Source organism: Thermothelomyces heterothallicus (genome assembly GCF_042370625.1).
Source record: "Thermothelomyces heterothallicus CBS 202.75 unplaced genomic scaffold P884_scaffold_2, whole genome shotgun sequence".
NCBI lineage: Eukaryota > Fungi > Ascomycota > Sordariomycetes > Sordariales > Chaetomiaceae > Thermothelomyces > Thermothelomyces heterothallicus.
The window spans coordinates 595,642-614,678 of record NW_027192563.1 but is presented as its reverse complement, the minus strand read 5'-3'; the positions used below and the strand labels follow the sequence as shown (position 1 = coordinate 614,678).

The window sequence follows — 19,037 nt, the reverse complement described above, 5'->3', positions numbered from 1 at the left end:
CGAGGTTGTCTCTCATATTCCACCGTCCCCATCCTTGACCCTCAGGCCAGCAAGGGTTAAGAATTTCCAAACCCGCGAGCTAGCTCTCACAATACCTACAGCCGCACGGCAGCGGCCCAGACGGGTTGGTTGATATCTTGGACGAACCCGTCTCCATGGACCAATCCGTACAGTACACACACATCTGTGACGGCTGCTATTGTCCAAAGATTGATCTGCCCGACTTCTCAACCGCATAGCATCGTCCCGCCAAAAGGGGGGGGGGAGGGGTGTATGCCGCCCATGCGGATATATCCTGAAGCCTGCCCGAGTGTATGTATGTATGTACATGCATACGTACATTCATGCGAAACTCGCCAGATAGGATGGAGGACCCTAATGCAATGCACGAACTGCACGGGCGGTTTCAACACGAGAACCCCCCCAGATTGACACGCGTGAGATGTTGCTGAGATCACCATCTGCCCGTGGAATGAAGCCGCTCTCTTCTGATCGGGGAGCAACCGACGGCTGTAAGTACATATGGAATACACACTTCACTACTGAAGCACGGATAGAGTCTGGGCTCTCCGGCCTCGTCCGTGCACTAATCTCTACGCGCGCGCGGGATCTTGCATCGAAAAAGGGAGAAGGGGGGGGGGGGAGATAGCCTGAGCCAGTATGCTTCGATGGAGGAGGAAATTGTCGCAGAAGCACGGGAAGCAGGACGACCCGGGCGGCCAAATCGGACTCCTTCGACTTCCTTGGAAGAGCGCTGGAGCATCAGGACACTGCCGAGAGTTCTCGAGGGACTCGGTGTGATGAGGTGTCGCGCCAGTCTTCTCTTATGATCCGTGTATGGATGAGCAGGCAGAAGATCGCGGCGCCCCTTTGCGTGGTGCAGTGGTTGGAGTTGAATTGACAGTCGATGTTTCTTTGTACCGAGTACCATACACACACTAGTTAACTAGTGTAGTGTAATCCGTACTCGGCTGGTGGCTTTCGGGGATTCTGGCCGCGAGCACTGGCCGCATCGGGTGATCCGGCCGGAGATTCCCGTTCGATAGTTAGTTAACTTTCCACTGCAAACAATGCTCCGTGCCAAAATTTGAGAGGGGCGTGGTGCCTTTTGCAACCAACGCTAGTTGCATTGCCGCAGACCGGACCGTAGTCAACGAGAAATTTTCCACTCGCCGGCCTCTCGTTGAATCGTTCCTTGGGCCCCGGAACGGGCTCGAGTACTCCGGTACACTACGGAGTGTAATGGTGCATTAAAGCGTATGTATGTGCATCCTCTCAGGAGCCAAGACACGGAGTCTTGCACATTTTTTTTTCGGAGGCAAGTGGCTTCGCCAGGCACAAGTGGGGCCTTCGCGCAGAACAACGGGCATCTAACGAGCGCTCCACAACTGCGTCATCGCCAATTGAACAACGCGGCCTAGCAAGCTGTGCGCTGCCAAGCTGTCTCCGTCATCGATATGTGCGATCGTCCATCTCGACCAGGGCCCGATATTGGATATTGGGAGTTCTCGTGAAGCGCGCCGCCCAATGAGCCCATTGATTGGATGCCTCGCGCCAAGGACATCGCCATCTGGATACAACACACGCAAAGTACGGACTACCTGGTAAATCTTGTAGTGTGCATCTCCAGGCTGCACACCCAAGACATTGATAGCGTATCGCTGCGTGATGGAGAGCGGGATGGTGAACAGGTACGCAGCAGTGAACCCCAGCATAGACCCGCTCATTAATTAGTACTATACATTAGGGGTCAAAAATACCATCATTCTGCCGCGTCCTCCTCCGATTCAGCATCACCCTGGCCGCGCGTTGACCCATGGATAACTCGACGGCTTCGACGAATCCTTGGAATCACGAATGGGTGTGCTCCGTCGTGCGTGTAGGGCTGGCAGCTGGAGGTAGTTCCCGGCCAACCAACCCCACCGACTGCATTGCGCTACGACGCTGTTCCAAGAGATACCCTGCTGCACGCTAACTTAGCTAAATATCAGAGGAGACATACACGAATTTACGAAGTACCGCTCAACCGATGACTCCGTCGTGCAGCGAGCGTACTGTGGTATGCACGCGCACACGACAGTTGGCAGCTGGAGACTGTTCTTCAAAATGCCAAAATACTTTACTCTGTATATATTACTACAAGCATGTTGTGTAGTCCCTGCACCTATCCACAGCATAGGGTGATGTACTTGTCAGTGCGAAGTAAGGTACTGTACGGAGTACGGAGGAGTTCCGTTTCTTTGCAGGACCCTAACGGCGTCCGGCGGGCCTGGAGTGACGCAGGTCTCCTGCTGAAACCTGCAGGTTGACACCTCATCTCCCACCTTCGAATCAACAGTCGGGAGAATGCGACCGACCATTCGAGACCAGTGGGAGGTTAATGATCATGCAAGAAGCCCCGAAACATTTCCATCACGACGCTGAGTCTCTGACCGTGCGGACCGCTGGACTTGGTTGGCATCTCTATCACAGCTGTTGATGATCTGGTCGAAGCTGTGGGTGCGCATCGCAAGGTGCAACTTGAGGCTCCATGCCGGGGCAAGGACACGGCTTTCGAAAGAGAACTGCATACGCTACGGAGTACCGAGTAGTGCAGGCGGTAGTTGCTATGGGCAACAGGATATCGCGTTTTGCACATAGTTATTCCGTGCCTCAGACGAATTCAAACGTCTACAAGTTCCTTTTGCACTTTCAGTTCTTTTGCTGCTTTGCCCTGTTTCTTCCTGTTTCTTGTCAATAACTTCCCGTCCTTCTCATGCCCCTGGAATATACAGCCAAGATCATCCGAGTTCTCGCCATTGGTCGAGGCCGGTGGTGTGTGGATTCCAACGTCCAAGCCACACCGAGAACCGCGTCACGGGCAGTCAATCCCTGATCCTTGACTGTGTCCAAACCAAGTTGGCGAAGTCCGATGTTTCTCTCTCTCTTCCGTCGGATCGAACAGTGAAAGGAGCGATCGAGCCCCCCTCCCCCCCGGCAAGTGGGTCGCGAATGGCCAGACGAACAAGGTTTGCAGCGGTCGTGTAGCATGGGGCTTTGGCAAGGTGCGGATTCTGGACACGGGCTTGTGTAGGAGATTGGAAATCCCGATGCTTCGGCTGCATTCCAGACCAAGCCTCCCATTTTCGAATACGGGAAACGTCCAGAAAAGCGCGATACGGTGAGAACTCCGGGAGGTGGGGGAACGCGTTTGCCAAACGGGAAACTTTTGGGGTACAAAGTTTGCATGGGCGTGGTAGAATAACGCACCTGAGGTACCCGAGCGTGTCCTAACTGTGAGGGAGAGTTGTCCCGGTGGGATGTGCCTTCCAGAACCTGTTGCGCCGTGCCCGAGGCCGCTTTTCCTACCCGAGAACTGCCCACTCTCGTTTTGTTCTGCCTGTTCCACCTTCCTGCCACAAGCTAACAGGTGGGTGTATGAGTGCGAATTACATACATTGTACGGAATCGTGTACATACAGACATGCTCTGAAGGTACCTTACCCATGCCCGGCATTGTCAGTGACGGCCAGCAGGCGAAATAACCCTGGAAGCAAAATCGACCATTGCAGAAACACCTGCACTCCGCAGGCAAAACGAGCAACCCGGCCAGCGTTTCCACGGCTTGCCAAACCTCCACTCGCGTCAACGTGATCCTTTTTTCATTTTTTTTTTTCTATACGCAATACCGTGAATAGGTGTCTGCGGGCTTCCGCTTTGCCGCATCCTCGTTTTTGTGGTATTTTTTTTTCAACGGGGCTTCATTGCGGAAACCAACCGACGCTTCCGGGCCCCCCAATTAGCCTCCAGTCCGGCACCAACGGCAACGGCAACGGCAACGCCGCTCGGCCAAGCCTCTCGAAAGATCGAACCGGAGCCGCCCGCCCCTTCGTCGTTCGCTCGTCCTGCTCGTCCGCTCGTTACCTGTCCCAACGGCTCTCGCACCGGCGCGATACTCTCGGCCCTGCCTGGACCGCCACGATACGGCACCGGCTGTGGAATTGTGAAACTGCAGCACGCGGTCGAGGCGTACAAAGACACAACACTCCTGTACCACCCGTGGCCTCTTGTCGCCGCCTTCGCTACAGCGACTAGCGCCTCATCCGCAGCCACCCCGAAACCGACTTCTCGAATCCCAGGAACCCTGGACCTGTGGCGGCCACACGGCTACAGTACACATCCCATCGAGGCCTCTTCCACACTCGTTTTTCGCTGCAGTGTTGTTGTGCTGACCGGTGACCGTGGACCCTGCGCTAGCCCGCGCAGCTAGCTGGCCCCCCGCGCTCACTGCGAGGCGTGCACGGCACATCTGCTGCTGTTGCTGCTGCTGCTGCGGCGGCCGCGACGGCGTCCTGGTCAAGCTCGAACGCCCGTTTGACGAAGCTGAAAAGTGAGAGAAATTGGCCCGGGTGACTGCTGTCAATCGTTATTCCCAAGACCTCCGGCCTTGCAACCCCAGTGGCCGGCCCGCGGGTGCGACCGTCGACCCCTCCGGCGCCTCGACAATCCCCCACTCCCGAAGATCAGCACTTCCCCGTAGAGACCGCTAGCGCGGGCCCGTGGGGTGCAGGAGAGGGATTCACCGACCAGGCGAGAGGAGGGAGGAGGAAAACGTGCAAAGGGGAAGGCTGAAGCCGCAAAAAGAAAAAGCACTTGGATTGCGCCAGTGGAACGCCAGAACCATTACCCACTTTGGCTTCCAGCGCTTCCCACACCTCAGAGCACTGCGGACATCTTCGCAGCGACGGGAGCTGAACGACCCACTATCCCGGATCAGGCCTCAACCTGGCGACCATGGCACCCTTGACACCCCGACTCAAGATCCTTTCAGGTAAGTCGTGCCAACTTCTCTGTGTCCCCTTGCCGTCCGCAGCCTAGCGCGAACTGGATCCTGCGTTTCCGCGACCCAAGTGCCCAAAAAGAGCCAAAATGAGTGGGCATCGCATCTTAAACGCCTAAACCTGCCGTCCTTCCGAGTTTCTCCAACCGCAATCTTGTCACCATCACACTCGTTTCCCCCTCCACAGACTTTCCGAGACGGCTGGAGTGCTGGCTGCATATGCGCCCTCCCCCGCACTGGCAGACATGTCGGACTATGAGCTGATGAACATTGTCACAGTGGGCGGCAACCCGATATCTGCATTTCTGTCATGGAGACTTCAGGCGTCTAATGCCTGCGACGTCACTCTCGTCTGGAAGACCGGCTTCGAGCATGTGTCGCAATACGGGATATCCTTCAAGTACGACACCCGCGTCCTGCCCTGTTAAACAACCGCTCTTTCTAACCGCTTTGCTTTTTTTTCTTTAGGTCGGCCGACTTTGGCAACGAGCGGTTTAAGCCTCGGCATGGTTTGTTCCCCCCCCCCCCCCCCCTTTCTTCTCCTCCTTGGCCGTCGCCGCTCCCTCATGTGGTTTTGCGATGTCCCCCCACCGGTCTTGCGCAAGATGCTGACCGAATGATTGGGTTCAGTTGTGCGGACTCCGGAAGAGGCTGCCTCTCGCCGAGAAGGCGCATTCGACTACGTCATACTCTGTATAAAGGCGCTTCCTGACATCTACGACTTGGCCTCGGTCATCGATGCAGTCGTTACTCCCCAGCACACATGCATCCTTGTGAACACAACACATGCGCTCGGTCTCGAGTCGGCGATTGAGGAGCGGTTCCCAACCAATGTGGTCCTCTCGGTCGTCTGCGGCGCCGAGCTCGCCCAGCTCAGCGGGAGCGAGTTTGAGCACAAGAGCTCGACCCAAGTGTGGGTTGGACCAGCAAACGAGAACCCAAACATCCCGCGCACGATACAAGAAGACATGGCGCAAGCTCTAGCCATGACCCTGAACACCGGCCAAGTCGACTGCAAGGTGTCCCCTAACATCCGTCAACAGCAGTACGAGCGGGTGATTGGGTACGTTTTTTCTCTCTTCTTCTTCTTATCTTGATCCCCTCTGAAATCTTCTTCTTTTGGCGTGCTGCATCTAACCTTCTCTCAGCCCAATTGCGTTTCACCCTTTGACAGTAATCTTCGAAACGCCCGATTACGCTGCGCTGCTTGAGAAAGTCGGCGTGTCGAAACTCGTCTCCGATATCATTGACGAGTTGATCGCACTGGCGGAAGCTCAGGGCTGCAAGTTCCCCCCCGGTTTCAAGCAAAACATCATCAATGAGTATTCCAAATCAAGTGCCGAGAACATCATGTGGCAGGATTACATGGCGAGGCGGCCCATGGAAGTTGAGACATACCTCGGCTCCCCTATCCGGTTATCGCAAGATGCAAAGGTTAGCGTGCCTCGGGTCGAGACTCTGTATGCCATCCTTCACAACCTCAACTTGGTCAACCGGAACCGGCCAAAGATCGACACCTCGGTGGTAGCGCCAGCCCAGCCGGGATCGCCCTCCGCTACTCCGTCCCCGCTTCCCCGGATGTCGGCCCAAGGCCCTCCCCGACAGATGCCCAACGGGATGCCGAACGGAAACGGCATGCCGCGACCACGTCCGAGGGGCGGATCCTCGATGGGGCCACCGGGTCCAGGAATGCGCCGCCCCCCGCCGCCGACGAATGGTGGGCCGCCGAACGGCTATCCGCGGCCGGGGCCAAATTCACGTCTTCCGTCAAGGAGAGGCTCTATGGAGGGCGCCGATCTGGAGGAATTCAGCCACCTTGTGCTCTACGATGACATCCCAGAAGGTGGCGAGGCCGGCTACGCCGCCCATGATCTCGCTCTGAGGGAAAAGGAGTTGCAACTGCGGCAGAAAGAACTTGCTCTCAAAGAGCAGGAAATGAGGCTACGACGTGCCGGCCAGGGTATGGGTCCGGGCCCGGGTCCTAGACGAGGGCCGCCTGCCCCGCCTTCGCGAGCCGGCGGTGGAGGCTTCGACGACGACGACGACGATGACGATGACTACTTCGACCCCCGCCCCACAATCGGAACGCCGATGATCGACCCTGATAACTTCGACATGATGAGCGTTACCTCGAGGAAAAACCGCAAAGTCCCGGGCACCAACCCCGCGCAGTTCCGCAAGAATCCCGAGCAGGAGGCCTCGTCCTTTCGCAGCAGGTTCCGACCTAGCTTTGGGAGGAGTCGGTCTAGCCAAGTCATGGCGGCGCCACCCGTCAATGCGGACATTATGGATGATCCCCTCCTAGGCTTCACTTCGAATCGGTACGGGGACGTGGATCGGGGGGCCATGCATGCCGCAGGCTCGAGAGCGAATTCGCTCACAGCTGCCCGCCTAGACGAGCTACAATACAGCCACGGACCTCCGCCCACGGGCGTGAACGGCGGTGGTCCACGCCGAGTAAGTGGGAACCCGTATAGCCCGTCAATCCGAGGCGGCGTCCCCGGCGGCCGCCCGTCGCCGCCGAATGGTTTACCCCACCAACAACAGAACGGTGGGCGGCCATCACCGTCCGAGGGCGTCCAGCAGCCCATGCCCCGTTACCCACCTGGTCACGGCAACAATGTTGCGCCGCAGCAAGTAGAGCAGCATGCTGGGGTGAGCGCCCTCCAACCACCTAAGTCGAGAAGTGCACGAAGTCTGACCGGCAGTGCGAGCGCTAGCGCGGGCAGTGGTGATTCCACAAATCTCGATTCGGAGCCGTCAGCTCACAGTAGCCAGACTAGCTTAGGTCCTCGCCCACCGATCGGCGTCCGCTGAACGCGCCGGGTGGGGCCGACATGGCCTGCGTAGGGAACAACAAAAAAAAAAGGGGGGGGGGGGGGATGGGAGGGCGCCAAACGTCGATCTATGGCCTCGACTAGCACATCTCGAGTCGCATGGCGAGACGAGCTGCCGCATCGGGTCAAGGACATTACGAAGCTCCCGAGCTTTCTTGAGCCGCTAATTCTGGCTCCTTTCATATCATACAACAGAAAGGGTGTCATGTCGTTTTGGTATAACACGAGCATATCCCATGCAGATACGGAAAATGACCCCAATTCAAACGGTTCAAGCGCGGGGGGTGGGATGACAGGACACAATGCAGCTGCTGCAACTCTGGATTCTTTTTTTTGTTCTTCATTCCTCGTTCTTTTCCTTTTTTTCACCTTTTCTTCTCTAGACGGGGGGTATGGGTTGGCTCGGTTGGGTTCGGCTTGCGTTGCAAAAAAAAACGAGACGAAAGGGAGGGAAAGCATCTTTTGGCTTATTCAGTACCATCAAAGACGACGGCATCTCGCTGCGGCAGCTTCACGTGCGAGAGCAACCACTCCATAATCCCTAGTGTATCTGTGTGCGGGTGTTGCTCGAAGTCATGGGCAAGGGAAGAAGAGGAGGGTCGAGGGGTGTGGTCCGGAAGGGGAAAGCGATGGCCTTTTTTTTTGGCTCTTTTGAGCCTCCTGTATTGAAGTACGTAGGCATTCTTCTTTCCCTTTGTTACTCCAGTCTCTTCGCGTTTCACCCCTCTTTTTATGATCCCCTTCGTTCCTCGTGGTATCGTGTATTGTGTCGTGCGGCTTGGAACTTGGGTTTCATTCTCCATATGTAGCCAACAATACCTCCCCCCTAGGAGAGACGAGAATCGTGCTATCCCGTTCCTAACTCTGGCGATCAAGGTAAAAATACCACCGGGGGGGACGGTGTGCAGCCGGCATCCCCGGATGTGCCGTGGGTAACACCACCTGGTGATGGTTTTGCAAGGCCGCTGGGAAGCCGTGGTGGGTTTGGAGTTTGATCACCGGGGCAGCGACTAAGTTTGACTGAATTCGCCTCCGGATGGATCGATGCCGAGTTCCTCCGCCAACTTTCCATATCTGCGAGAGGGGGTTCAACCACAATACCGCACGCTTGTCGCGGCACAGGTAGGAGAGTATGAAGCTCCAAAGCCATTTAAGAATTTTTATGTCTTTCCGGGTTCTCAGAAACAGGATTCGCCTTACCTACACAGGCTCGTGTATTGCTTACTGAGAGAGCACCAAGCTAGTGTTAAAAGAGGGTGGTCTTAACGATAACAATGCACCCTTCAGCATAGCACACGGCACAAGATAGATTCCAGAACCCGAGTGGAACAGATTGGCTTTTGGAGTGAGGGTATATACTCCGGGCATTGCCTTTTTTTTTTTTTTTTTACCCACCTTGCTCTCCTTGTATATATTTACTCTCTGCGAGGAACCCACTAAATTGTTGTGCAGGTGGACAATCATCAATCCAACACGGGAGAGCGATCTATACACGTATGTTCATCTTTATGATGAAAACATGTACATTGAAAGGAAGATAGAATCGCATATCTCCGCGGTCAGTTAAACCCCGGCTTTGGGCATCGAGTAGACATGGCTCTGCGACCCCTTAAGGTCCGCCTTGCGGTCCTCGTCACTGCTTATCGTCCCGGTCGCTGCAGCCATCATCTGCTCGGGCAGCTCCAGCTTGACCTCGACCGACTTGACCAAGGCCTTGAGCTCCTTCTTGGACAGGACACCGGTTCCCAGCTTTCCCATCCCGGACTCGTCCCCCCTGATGTCGTACGTCAGCACCGCGGTGGTGGACGATTTCCACAGCGGCAGGGTCTTTGTCTGGCTGCTCTGGACCAAGACAAAGATGAGGAACACGAGAGAAAGAATCTGCACAACGAGCGGCAGGGCGAGCCACGGCCACCGGACCTGTACAAACACGACCTGCTTGATGCTCTGGCCCTGGGCTTTGACGTCGAAGCTCGCACGCAGCTGGTTCGTCATACTGTCGACCATGTTCTGGAAGGTTTTCGCGATGCTGCCCGACCGGAAGGCGTCACCCATGCCCGAAGTGTTCTGGGTGGGGGCCGTCTCGCCGTCGAAGATGTTGCCGCCGAAGCGGCTCGAGGTGAAGAGGGCCCCGAGCGCCACGATGTCTGGGACCGAGGCCCGCAGAACGGGGAGCGGCGGCTGGTCAAAAACGAGCTTGTCCGCGTAGGTATCGTTGTCAACAAAAGTCACGACGCCTCGGTTGAGGGTGATCGGGTGTCGCTTTTCGGTCAGGTTGTTGCCCGTGGAGGACAGGTTGGAGTAGGCGTATGCCGCGAGTCTGATGTCACATTCGACGATCTCGAGGGTGTCCGTTCTGATAACCCAGGAGGGAGTCAGGAGATCTGCCCTCAAGACCCCGATGCGCGCGATTTCAGGAGGCATGTAAGTAATCACCTCGTCTTCACTAAGCCAGGTAGAGTTTGGTTTCAGGAGAGAGATGCCGCGAACGCTGATGACAGTTTGCCACGACGTTGGGGAGTACGAAGCATCTAATTTGACACCGCCGGGAGTTGTCAGGTTCCTGTCCCGGTCGAGCTCAGCCGGTTTCGCACCCGGAGGAAGATTGAGGGTCGCGTCCGTCACGTCCGTACTGTTCCGACAATGTCAGCATAGCACGCCCATGACCGCAGCGTCGGAAACAGACCGGGAGCATGCCCAACCGCTCGCCTCTGAGCGAGCAAGGAGCTCTTTTTTTTGCTCGTTTGTTTGTTTTATTTTGTTTTATTTTGTTGTGTTTTTATTTGGCGGGGGGGGAGGGGGGGGAGGGAGAGGGAAGGTCATACCAAGTGCTAGCGAAGCCAAGAGAGATATACGTGCTGTTCCACCGGCAGCTGGATGTGCAGTTGAACACCGCCGGAGAATCGAGGTGGAACAAGCCTCGGTAGACGGCCCCCTGCATGGACAAATCGGCGGTAGAAGCTGGAGAACGGATCAACAGGTCAGAAAACTGATTCCCCACCAACTTGGCTCGGAGCAGGAAGCAGGAGCAAGTACAGGAAACACTCACGGCTCAAATTGATAACGCCCATGGAGCTCCTAATCGGTTTTGCACCGCCGTTGTAGGTGTGTGCGAGGCCGAGCACGGCGTTCCCATCGTCGACGGCGACGTTGCGCGGGGTGAAGGTGACGGTCTGCTGCACAAAAGTCTCGACGGCCAGCGCGAGCAGGGTGACGGCAGCAGCGATGCTCGCCAGCCCCATCGGGCGCCTGGCGAGGAGGACGAGCGAGCCGAGCGGCCCGCGGCTCGCTTCGTCAATGAGGTCGAGATCGACCAGCTTGCGCGGGGACGACTTGAAGTACAGCCACTTGTACTGACTGACGCATCCGCCGACGGCGAAGGCTGCCGTGGACTTGAGCGCCGTGCCAAAGATGGCAATCGTGGCCGAGATGCTGAGGAAGAAGTGCCAGTCGGCGAGCGGCCGGTCGTCCATGAAGGCGAGGATGGCCACTATGCTGGCCGTGCACCCGAAGCTGGCGATCATGGCCAGGATCTCCCAAGACCAGCCCCGTGTTGACGACTCCGGGATCCGGATTTCTTCCGCCTCCTGCCCGGCATGGAGCAATGGTTCCTTCCTGTCTGTCGCCGGTGACTCCATCTTCGAGTTCCTGCCTCGTCGTGAAGCCTGGCTATAGTTCCTAAAAGAGAAAGAAGGATCGAATGCGCCCAGAAGGGTTTCCGCACGTCATCTTATCCATCCTTTGCCCCTCCTCCCCCTTCCTCTCACGCAACAACGCGTTGGTTGTTGGAGGCTGATTTACCCTTGCAGCATCAGGCATCGACACGCACCTTCCTCCATTCGGCAACCGCTCAGCGCGTATTCTCGAATCGCGTTGGGCGGCTCGCTCGCTTCCGCCCCAGCCGCCAAATCGCACGGCTTCGGCTGCAGCTGGGGGCTCGCCAGAGGTTTCACCTTGATGCATGCGAGACAGCGCTCAGCCCGGAGACAGCGCTCAGCCCGGAGACAGCGCTCAGCCCGGAGACAGCCGTTCGTGTGAAGTTCCACCAAGTAATCCCTACATAAGCGCCGCGTGGGTTCCTCTCCACCTTAAAGACAACTCGAAAATATCAAGACGAGCGACGGGTTTCTGTCATGCATTGAGTTCATTGTTGGCACCATACAGAGCAGTGCACGGAATGGACGCACTACGTTGGACTCCATAACAAACTCCGTGTACGGGGCGGATATGTATGTACTGTATATACAGTACTATGTACGTACGGAGTACGCCATCCAGGATTCACTCTTGGATGATAGCCTTACCACCATGACTACGCTGCAGATACATTCCTTCTTTGGAAGGACTGTTCTCTCTGATTCCGCTAGTTATGCCGCTTTTCATATGTACACTATTAACTACCAAGTTACTACGCACTGTAAATAGTTTTAACTAGGGGGGTGGTTGCCAGGCGGCGCGCCAATCAAGAGATGAGGTTCATGCACTGCTTGCCCCGCTCTCCTCCACCTATCCACAAACAACCCAAACGCGGGAAAACCACAGGCTCATCTACAACAAGTAGATGCAACACAATGTGGATGGTATCGTGATAACTTGGCATCCAGTGACTTCGACTACGAAAAATACTTGTTCGTCTGGAAACCTCTTCCGGCAGCCACATCGCGGCAGTTGTCTGATCATGGCGACACGCAACTTCAACACAAATACGGCAACACGCCAATCCATGGCATCGTCGGGAAGCGTAGTGAAAGCAAGACAGCTGGTGCGTTCAGCTCCCGTCTCTTTTATTCTCCGAGGGTGGAGGGAGGGGACAAAATCAGAAATCCACATGTTATCTCTGCTCAGCTCAACCGCATCATCCGTCATTGTCCTACCCACCCCCTTACTCTGACCCAGCCTTCCGCCAATGCAGCAGATTGAACTTTTCACTGGGACATGCTAACCATTGTTGACCCTCGGATTTCAGGCCCAACTCCAGTCTCAATTGGCTCAACTCTCCGCAAACCTGGCTAACACGGAAAACCTGTTGCGCATGACGAGCGTTCAGGCCGAATCCATGCGGGGGCTGGGTAGCTGGCATGCCGGAATGTACGTACGCGTCTTCATGTTGGAGCCGGGCGCTTGTTGTTGACTTGGAACAGGTTCATGGCTGCTAGCAAAGTTCTCGGGGAAGAGTCAGTCCAGCAGCAACAGAATAACTAGACTTCATTACTTTGAGATGCGAATTCTCCATCAGAGGGCAAGCCGCAGAGCCATACGTTAACGGCTCAAAGCGTGGAGGAACGGCTGCGTCTGACGGCACCGGCGAGAGCCTCTGGTGGATCCCGCTCCTCCGAGGCCCTCGAAGCAACCCCATCGCCCACAGGTTATTCTGAGGATGGATGGAGGTGCCAAACAAGCAGTGGCCCAGGTGCTGGGAAGCAGTGACCGCCATCCTTGTGAGAGAGTGTAGTCCGATCTCAAGGCTGTCAATAGGAGCTTGCGAGACTAGGCGGCTTGACATCTCGGGCGATGACGCAGATTGGTGAGTGTTAACGGACAGTGACCGTTGAGGTTTCCGAGGGCTCCGCGGCGCGTACAGCGCCGCCGAGCATAGCGCCAGCTGTACTTCTCGACTCGAGCTTGTCGGACCTCGCTTGTTGGTCCGTCACTCCGGTTCTGAATCGAAATCGTGGCAGTTTCAGAGATTAAGAGACCGTCATACATCTTTCCGATTTTGTTTCTGCGAGTTGCCGTTGCTTCCGTCGAGCCCTCGCTCGGTCTTCCGTTTCTGCCTCGCCCCGCTAACCGGGTACCTCCTTTCCCTACCACACGTATGGCATTTGCGCACCAGCACGTCGGCCCATGGCTTCGAGCCTCCCTTGCTCCTATTCTCGATAGTGCAAGTGCAGCTCTGTCCGTCGATGAGTACGGAGTCGCAGAATTTGCAAATGGTCCGTTTGACTGCCGGCTTGAGCCGAATCCGGGTTTTGAGGGAGACTGCGCGTAAATCGGTCGCTAGCCGCCTGCTCATGCCTTCGAGACCCATTCTGCCGGAGCCAACAACATTGAAAGCTCTAACGGAAGTGGGTTCGTCGGATAACGAAGTATTTGCGGCCTCGAACCTTTCACTATCCGCGAAGGGGTCCCGAATTGATGCGAGGGTGACAGCCGCTTGTTGAAGGAAGGAAATGCGCGAGTAAATGGCCTTATTTTGAACACCGCCGCTGGATTTTCCCTTGGCCATGACTCTACCTAATAGGGTGCTTGGCTGAGTCAAACTGTTTGTGTTTTTGATATTAGAGCGGGTGTGTGCATTCTCGTTTTCATCAAACCTGAGTTAATGGGTGCCTGAACTTGCCTTCTCAGAGCCGAAAACTGGAGATGAAAATACAAATACCTGAAGTAACCATGCAGGTGGCCAGTGCGTTCTTCCCCATATCCCAGTCATTGGTCGCACAGCTTCCAAGCCACAATGGGCTAGTTCGTGCGCCGATCACCGAGCCCAGATTTTGAGGCTGTGCCACCGCTGCCAGCCTTGAAGCTTTGTTCTCGCTTTCTCCCTCTTCTTCGCCTCCTGGCACTTCCCATCACCAACTCATTCCACTCATTCCACCAACACCTGGAAGGCTGTACCCATCTTTGGCGCACAATCGCGATCATTTCTTGTCGTAAACTCATCTCCGGCGGTTGATTTACCGGATTCACGACAACAGCCGAATTTTTCCCCCGATCACTTCCCTTTGTTTTCCCGACCCAGTCGCGTTCCCTTCCGTCAGTAAAATCGCCCAACATGTCTGGCGAAGAGGATCTTATCGACTACTCTGATGACGAGCTCAACAACGAGACCGCCGCCCCCGCCTCCAACGGAAAGAAGGGAGATGCTGCAGCCGCTACACAGAACGTCGACAAGAAGGGTTCCTATGTCGGCATTCACTCGACTGGTTTCCGCGACTTCCTCTTGAAGCCTGAGCTCCTTCGCGCCATCGCCGACTGCGGCTTCGAGCATCCGTCGGAGGGTTAGTCCTGACAAGTTTCATCCCCAGCTTATCGTTAAAGTCCCTCCTGCCCTTTCCACGGGTCCGTCCATCTCGCAAGCAAGAACCAAAGGCAAAAAAGGCTACGCAAAAGCAAGAACTGTCGGGGTGCGAAATCTGCGAAGCGCGCTACAAGGGAACAATGTCGATTGGTCATCGCCACGGGCCATTGGATTGTTCAGCTGTTCCCATTTTTTCGAGGACGGGTCATCCTTCCGGGATGCCGCTGAGCTCTGGCGCATGCAAGCCTTCGCCGATGACGATCGTCAGAGCTTGGGCTGAGTTTGCATCTGGCAAGCGGCGAGGTCGCTTGATGCATGCTTCCGAGCACCATGCACCAAACTCATCGGGGGACCCCCATTATGGGGACTAGCTCTCGACTCAATTGCCGCCGATTGTTCTTTTGAGGCAGTCGGCGACGGGTATCATGATCGCACCACTTGTGGCGGTGCAGCATCACGCTGCGCGCACGGCTCAGTCGGTGGTTGAAAGAGTCTTTGGATAATTGGGCGGTGCAGAGACTGTGGGGGAGAAGTAGCTGCTACAGTTCGCTGCGATGATGGACGGGCCTCGTTTTTCCTTTGAGCATCCCGTCCGCCCGTACCCGTCACATTTGCGTATCCGATTCTAATGCGGTCCCCGACTACAGTTCAGCAGACATGCATTCCCCAGGCAATGCTCGGCGGCGATATTATCTGCCAGGCGAAGTCTGGTCTCGGCAAGACCGCCGTCTTCGTTCTCACCACCCTTCAGCAAGTCGAGCCGGTCGCTGGAGAGTGTTCGGTCCTGGTCATGTGCCACACCCGTGAACTGGCATTCCAAATCCGCAACGAGTACAACCGGTTCAGCAAGTACATGCCCGATATCAAGACTGGCGTGTTCTACGGCGGTACTCCTATCCAAAAGGATGAGGAGATCTTGAAGAACAAGGAGACGCACCCTCACATCATTGTCGGCACACCTGGTCGTCTCAACGCCCTCGTTCGTGACAAGCATCTGCGCCTCGGCAACGTCCGCATGTTCGTCCTGGACGAGTGCGACAAGATGCTTGATCAGATTGGTTAGTAATTGTACCTTGCCGCGAAAAAATTATCCTCGCCCCGCTAACCTTGAGCAAGATATGCGCCGCGATGTCCAGGAGATCTTCCGGGCCACCCCGCAGCAAAAGCAGGTCATGATGTTCTCCGCTACGCTCTCTGACGAGATCAAGCCGATCTGCCGGAAGTTCATGCAGAATCCGACGGAGCACTACGTCGACGAAGACACCAAGTTGACGCTCCACGGTCTCCAGCAGTACTACATCGCTCTCCAGGAGAGGGAGAAGAACCGTAAGCTGAACCAGCTGCTTGACGATCTCCAGTTCAACCAGGTCATCATCTTCGTCAAGAGCACTCTTCGTGCCACCGAGCTTGACAAGCTTTTGCGCGAGTGCAACTTCCCGTCGATTGCTGTCCACTCTGGCATCAGCCAGGAGGAGCGGTATGTTTGTATTGTCTCCGGTGCTGTTTAAGATCTGCCGATACTGACTTGTGTAAAGCATCCGTCGGTACAAGGAGTTCAAGGAGTTCAACAAGCGCATCTGCGTGGCTACGGATGTCTTCGGCCGTGGTATCGACATTGAGCGGATCAACCTCGCCATCAACTACGACATGCCCGCGGATGCCGACTCGTACCTGCACCGCGTCGGTCGTGCCGGCCGTTTCGGTACCAAGGGTCTTGCCATCTCGTTTGTCAGCAACGACCAGGACAAGGAGGTGCTGCAGCAAATCGAGAAGCGCTTCGAAGTCGCTCTTCCGTATGTACCCCTGTTGTCATTCATTCACTGCGGTAGACCACCTGCTAACTCTCCAATCCAGCGAATTCCCCAAGGAGGGCATCGATGCTTCTACATACATGGCTTCTTAGGCCAACATAGCTGTCGAGGTTTAGCTTTGTTCTTGTGGCCGCCTGGTTGGTTGGCAGCCGTGTTTCGCTCAAGTGGTCAGGCGTGGGCGCGATGGGCAAAATTCGGAAGAACGAAAAACAGATTGTGATTTCTGCCGTTTGATCCAACACTAGGTCATGTAAAACTAAATGATCTCAGACCGAGAATTGCTCTTTCTCTCCTTATATGGCAGGTCTTAGACGCGGCCCTCCAGTTCCACGGTGGTTATGAGCAGAATTGTCCATCGAGATCCTTCGTTCCTGGGGGCTTCGGAAGGTTTCAGCCCGTGGGACCGGCAACATGTTGGTTGGTTCTACTTTCTGGCTGCTCCGACGTTTGACGATCCCCCAAGAGAGTCGCTTCTTCACCGGTGATGTGCCTGTCTCACTAGCATTTTCAAGAGCTTGCGTTGCGTTCATTCCGCAACGGAAGCAAGCCGTGGATATCGGCAGCTCAAGACAGTTGGAAAGGTCTCTCTTGGCTTCGTCTTGCTCCGTCTTACCCCCAAGCGGTCAAGTAAATATACTTTGTATCGCATGTTCCGTCAGTGAGTTAGTGACGCCGCATCGCGAACCCTCGAGCCAAGGACCACAGGCTAGATCAACAATGCCTCGCCCGATTACTTGGCAACACATCTTCTCATCAACTTGGTCAAACAATTCCTCCGCGCGTTGTGAAGTTCGATCTGTAACAAACGGCATAGGCCAGACTCCGATTCCGGTACAAACGTGAATCCCGAACGGTACGTCTACACAATAATCCGTCCACCCCACGAGACGGGGCCAAGCAAGGTAGCTACGCCGCGTAACGGACAGACGGGCAAGGAGGCTGGCTGGCAGGCAGACAGATGAGCACCAACACAAAAAGGGGAGGAGACACAGTTGGCCTAGCCGGGCAGCCGGGGTCCCGTGCGAACTCCATGTCGCTGGATTCGAAAGAGGTTGTTGGTTCGTTTCGTTGTCCCAACACCACACCAACGCTTTCAACCACGCTACCACGGGAAACCCGTCTGGCCCGCCTGACATGACATAATCATATAAGGTGACCGGTAATGGTGGATCATCGCCCGATTTTTCTCACCTGCTGACAAGTCGGGGTTTGAGGTGAATCATTGTAACTAAGGATTTGGGGGAAGGGATCGAGGCTTGGCGATGGATGGGTTGGGGGAGAAGGCTGTAATCTCGCGCGAACATACGTGGCTGGCGAGACGCCTGCCGACTTCCGACGGTGGTGGTGGAGGAGAAGGAGGAGGAGGCTTTGTAAAAACATGGAAGGCCAGTGTATTCATGCGCCCCGCGGTGATGCCGCCGTCGCCGGCGGTGGTTGCCCGCCCTGCTTTGGAAACCGGCCTTTCTTGAACGGGAAACAGTAACTAGTCTGTGTGCTCGGTGCGCCCCGCCTGTTTTGTGTCTGTCCATCGTGCGCCCTAAACGCTCGGACTGTCTGGGATGCCGCTTCAGACATTTGCAAGGCCATTACTTTGTCTGTTTGAGCGGTAACACCGAGTTTCAGCTCTCGTTAACAGAGGGGGGCATCCGCTGTCTGACACGGCTGTGGTGGTGTGGGGTTGCGGTTTTCTGCTGCTGCCTGCGCTGGAGCGAGGACCATGGCGACTCCTTCCGTAATCCGTTCGCAACCACCTGCTGTGAAGGAGGGGCAGTTGCTGGGTGGCACAAATACCGAGCATGATACCCTGCCTGGCGTAATAGGTTAGGCGCCTGGCATGGTTGGTAAGACAGTCGGTTCGAATCCGGCGGCGGGACAACCTCGGGAGGAAAGGGCCCTCGAGGCAACTATAGAGGGAAAATGGGGCCGGGATGTAGAGGAAATGAGCTGGTTAGGGAGTAGTCCTAATCGGGGGATGAAAATGGATTACCAAACGACCGGGTTTTTATCTAAGCCTTGCCTAACGCATTGCTATGGTTTTCCCTTGTCACCAAAATGTAGCTTTGCCTTACTGTCGTTGTAGGCACGTGAGACCCGCTTAGAGGGTAGCCAATGGACGAAAAACCATCTACCAACTACTACTACGGAGTACTGCTACCGAGTATGATACTTGGTCGGATCTGATGTTGGGTGTGCACATGCTCCTTGGCGCCCTGTGGACGAAGCATTCTGTCCCGGTTCCTTCTTCTTAAGGTCGACAGTGTGCAGTTCGTAATTTCGAAGTTGCAGATTGGTTTGAGATAGCGATGTAATGCCTCGCGAGTTCTTACTCTGATAAAAAAAATATTGGCTGAATGACTTCGGAGCTAAATCTTTAGAGTCGCCTTGTTTTTACCTTGTTTACTTTCCATTCGTCACTTGTTCCAGCCTGCTTGCGCTTTTCTTGATTTGCAATTTCGTTATTGGAATAATCACCGTTTTGATTGGGGAGTTAGGTTCCTAGCTAGGTCCGAATTGGGATGACATTTGAGGTAGGTACCGCGCTATAAGCTCAG

General features: G+C 55.6%; 6 protein-coding genes across 6 annotated transcripts; 4 read left to right on the top strand and 2 right to left on the bottom strand.

Annotated features, from left to right (window-relative positions):
- Positions 1–4,773: 4,773 nt before the first annotated feature.
- P884DRAFT_191175 (2-dehydropantoate 2-reductase-like protein) lies at positions 4,774–7,636 on the top strand (the record flags this gene model as incomplete). The annotated part of the gene is made up of 5 exons (XM_069437576.1): positions 4,774–4,810; positions 5,099–5,219; positions 5,288–5,328; positions 5,450–5,882; positions 5,968–7,636. The coding sequence occupies 5 exons, from the start codon at positions 4,774–4,776 to the stop codon at positions 7,634–7,636; spliced, it is 2,301 nt and encodes a 766-aa protein (XP_069301027.1).
- Positions 7,637–9,219: 1,583 nt separating this feature from the next.
- Positions 9,220–11,294, bottom strand: P884DRAFT_191500 (uncharacterized protein; the record flags this gene model as incomplete). Its single annotated transcript, XM_069437593.1, has 3 exons — positions 9,220–10,288; positions 10,482–10,617; positions 10,706–11,294. 3 exons carry the CDS (start codon positions 11,292–11,294, stop codon positions 9,220–9,222), a joined length of 1,794 nt encoding a protein of 597 aa, XP_069301026.1.
- A 161-nt stretch (positions 11,295–11,455) lies between these two features.
- P884DRAFT_49887 (uncharacterized protein) lies at positions 11,456–11,898 on the top strand. The gene has a single exon (XM_069445930.1). The coding sequence runs from the start codon at positions 11,618–11,620 to the stop codon at positions 11,858–11,860; it is 243 nt and encodes an 80-aa protein (XP_069301025.1). The 5' UTR covers positions 11,456–11,617; the 3' UTR covers positions 11,861–11,898.
- A 273-nt stretch (positions 11,899–12,171) lies between these two features.
- Positions 12,172–13,106, top strand: P884DRAFT_49876 (DASH complex subunit Hsk3 like-domain-containing protein). Its single transcript, XM_069445929.1, has 3 exons — positions 12,172–12,418; positions 12,623–12,744; positions 12,798–13,106. The coding sequence occupies exons 1-3, from the start codon at positions 12,218–12,220 to the stop codon at positions 12,856–12,858; spliced, it is 384 nt and encodes a 127-aa protein (XP_069301024.1). The 5' UTR covers positions 12,172–12,217; the 3' UTR covers positions 12,859–13,106.
- Positions 13,107–13,330: 224 nt separating this feature from the next.
- P884DRAFT_254662 (RNAse P Rpr2/Rpp21/SNM1 subunit domain-containing protein) lies at positions 13,331–13,961 on the bottom strand. The gene has a single exon (XM_069440913.1). The coding sequence runs from the start codon at positions 13,880–13,882 to the stop codon at positions 13,355–13,357; it is 528 nt and encodes a 175-aa protein (XP_069301023.1). The 5' UTR covers positions 13,883–13,961; the 3' UTR covers positions 13,331–13,354.
- A 467-nt stretch (positions 13,962–14,428) lies between these two features.
- Positions 14,429–16,577, top strand: P884DRAFT_191220 (P-loop containing nucleoside triphosphate hydrolase protein; the record flags this gene model as incomplete). Its single annotated transcript, XM_069437578.1, has 5 exons — positions 14,429–14,654; positions 15,322–15,732; positions 15,791–16,151; positions 16,210–16,467; positions 16,529–16,577. The coding sequence occupies 5 exons, from the start codon at positions 14,429–14,431 to the stop codon at positions 16,575–16,577; spliced, it is 1,305 nt and encodes a 434-aa protein (XP_069301022.1).
- Positions 16,578–19,037: the final 2,460 nt, after the last annotated feature.

Bases quoted from the DNA above. Each gene is read 5' to 3' on its own strand.
- P884DRAFT_49887 (XM_069445930.1), top strand. From the start codon at position 11,618: ATGCGAGACAGCGCTCAGCCCGGAGACAGCGCTCAGCCCGGAGACAGC.
- P884DRAFT_49876 (XM_069445929.1), top strand. From the start codon at position 12,218: ATGCAACACAATGTGGATGGTATCGTGATAACTTGGCATCCAGTGACT. The intron at 12,419-12,622 runs GTGCGTTCAGCT...CTCGGATTTCAG, and splicing joins TAGTGAAAGCAAGACAGCTG to GCCCAACTCCAGTCTCAATT. The intron at 12,745-12,797 runs GTACGTACGCGT...GACTTGGAACAG, and splicing joins GGTAGCTGGCATGCCGGAAT to GTTCATGGCTGCTAGCAAAG.
- P884DRAFT_254662 (XM_069440913.1), bottom strand. From the start codon at position 13,882: ATGGCCAAGGGAAAATCCAGCGGCGGTGTTCAAAATAAGGCCATTTAC.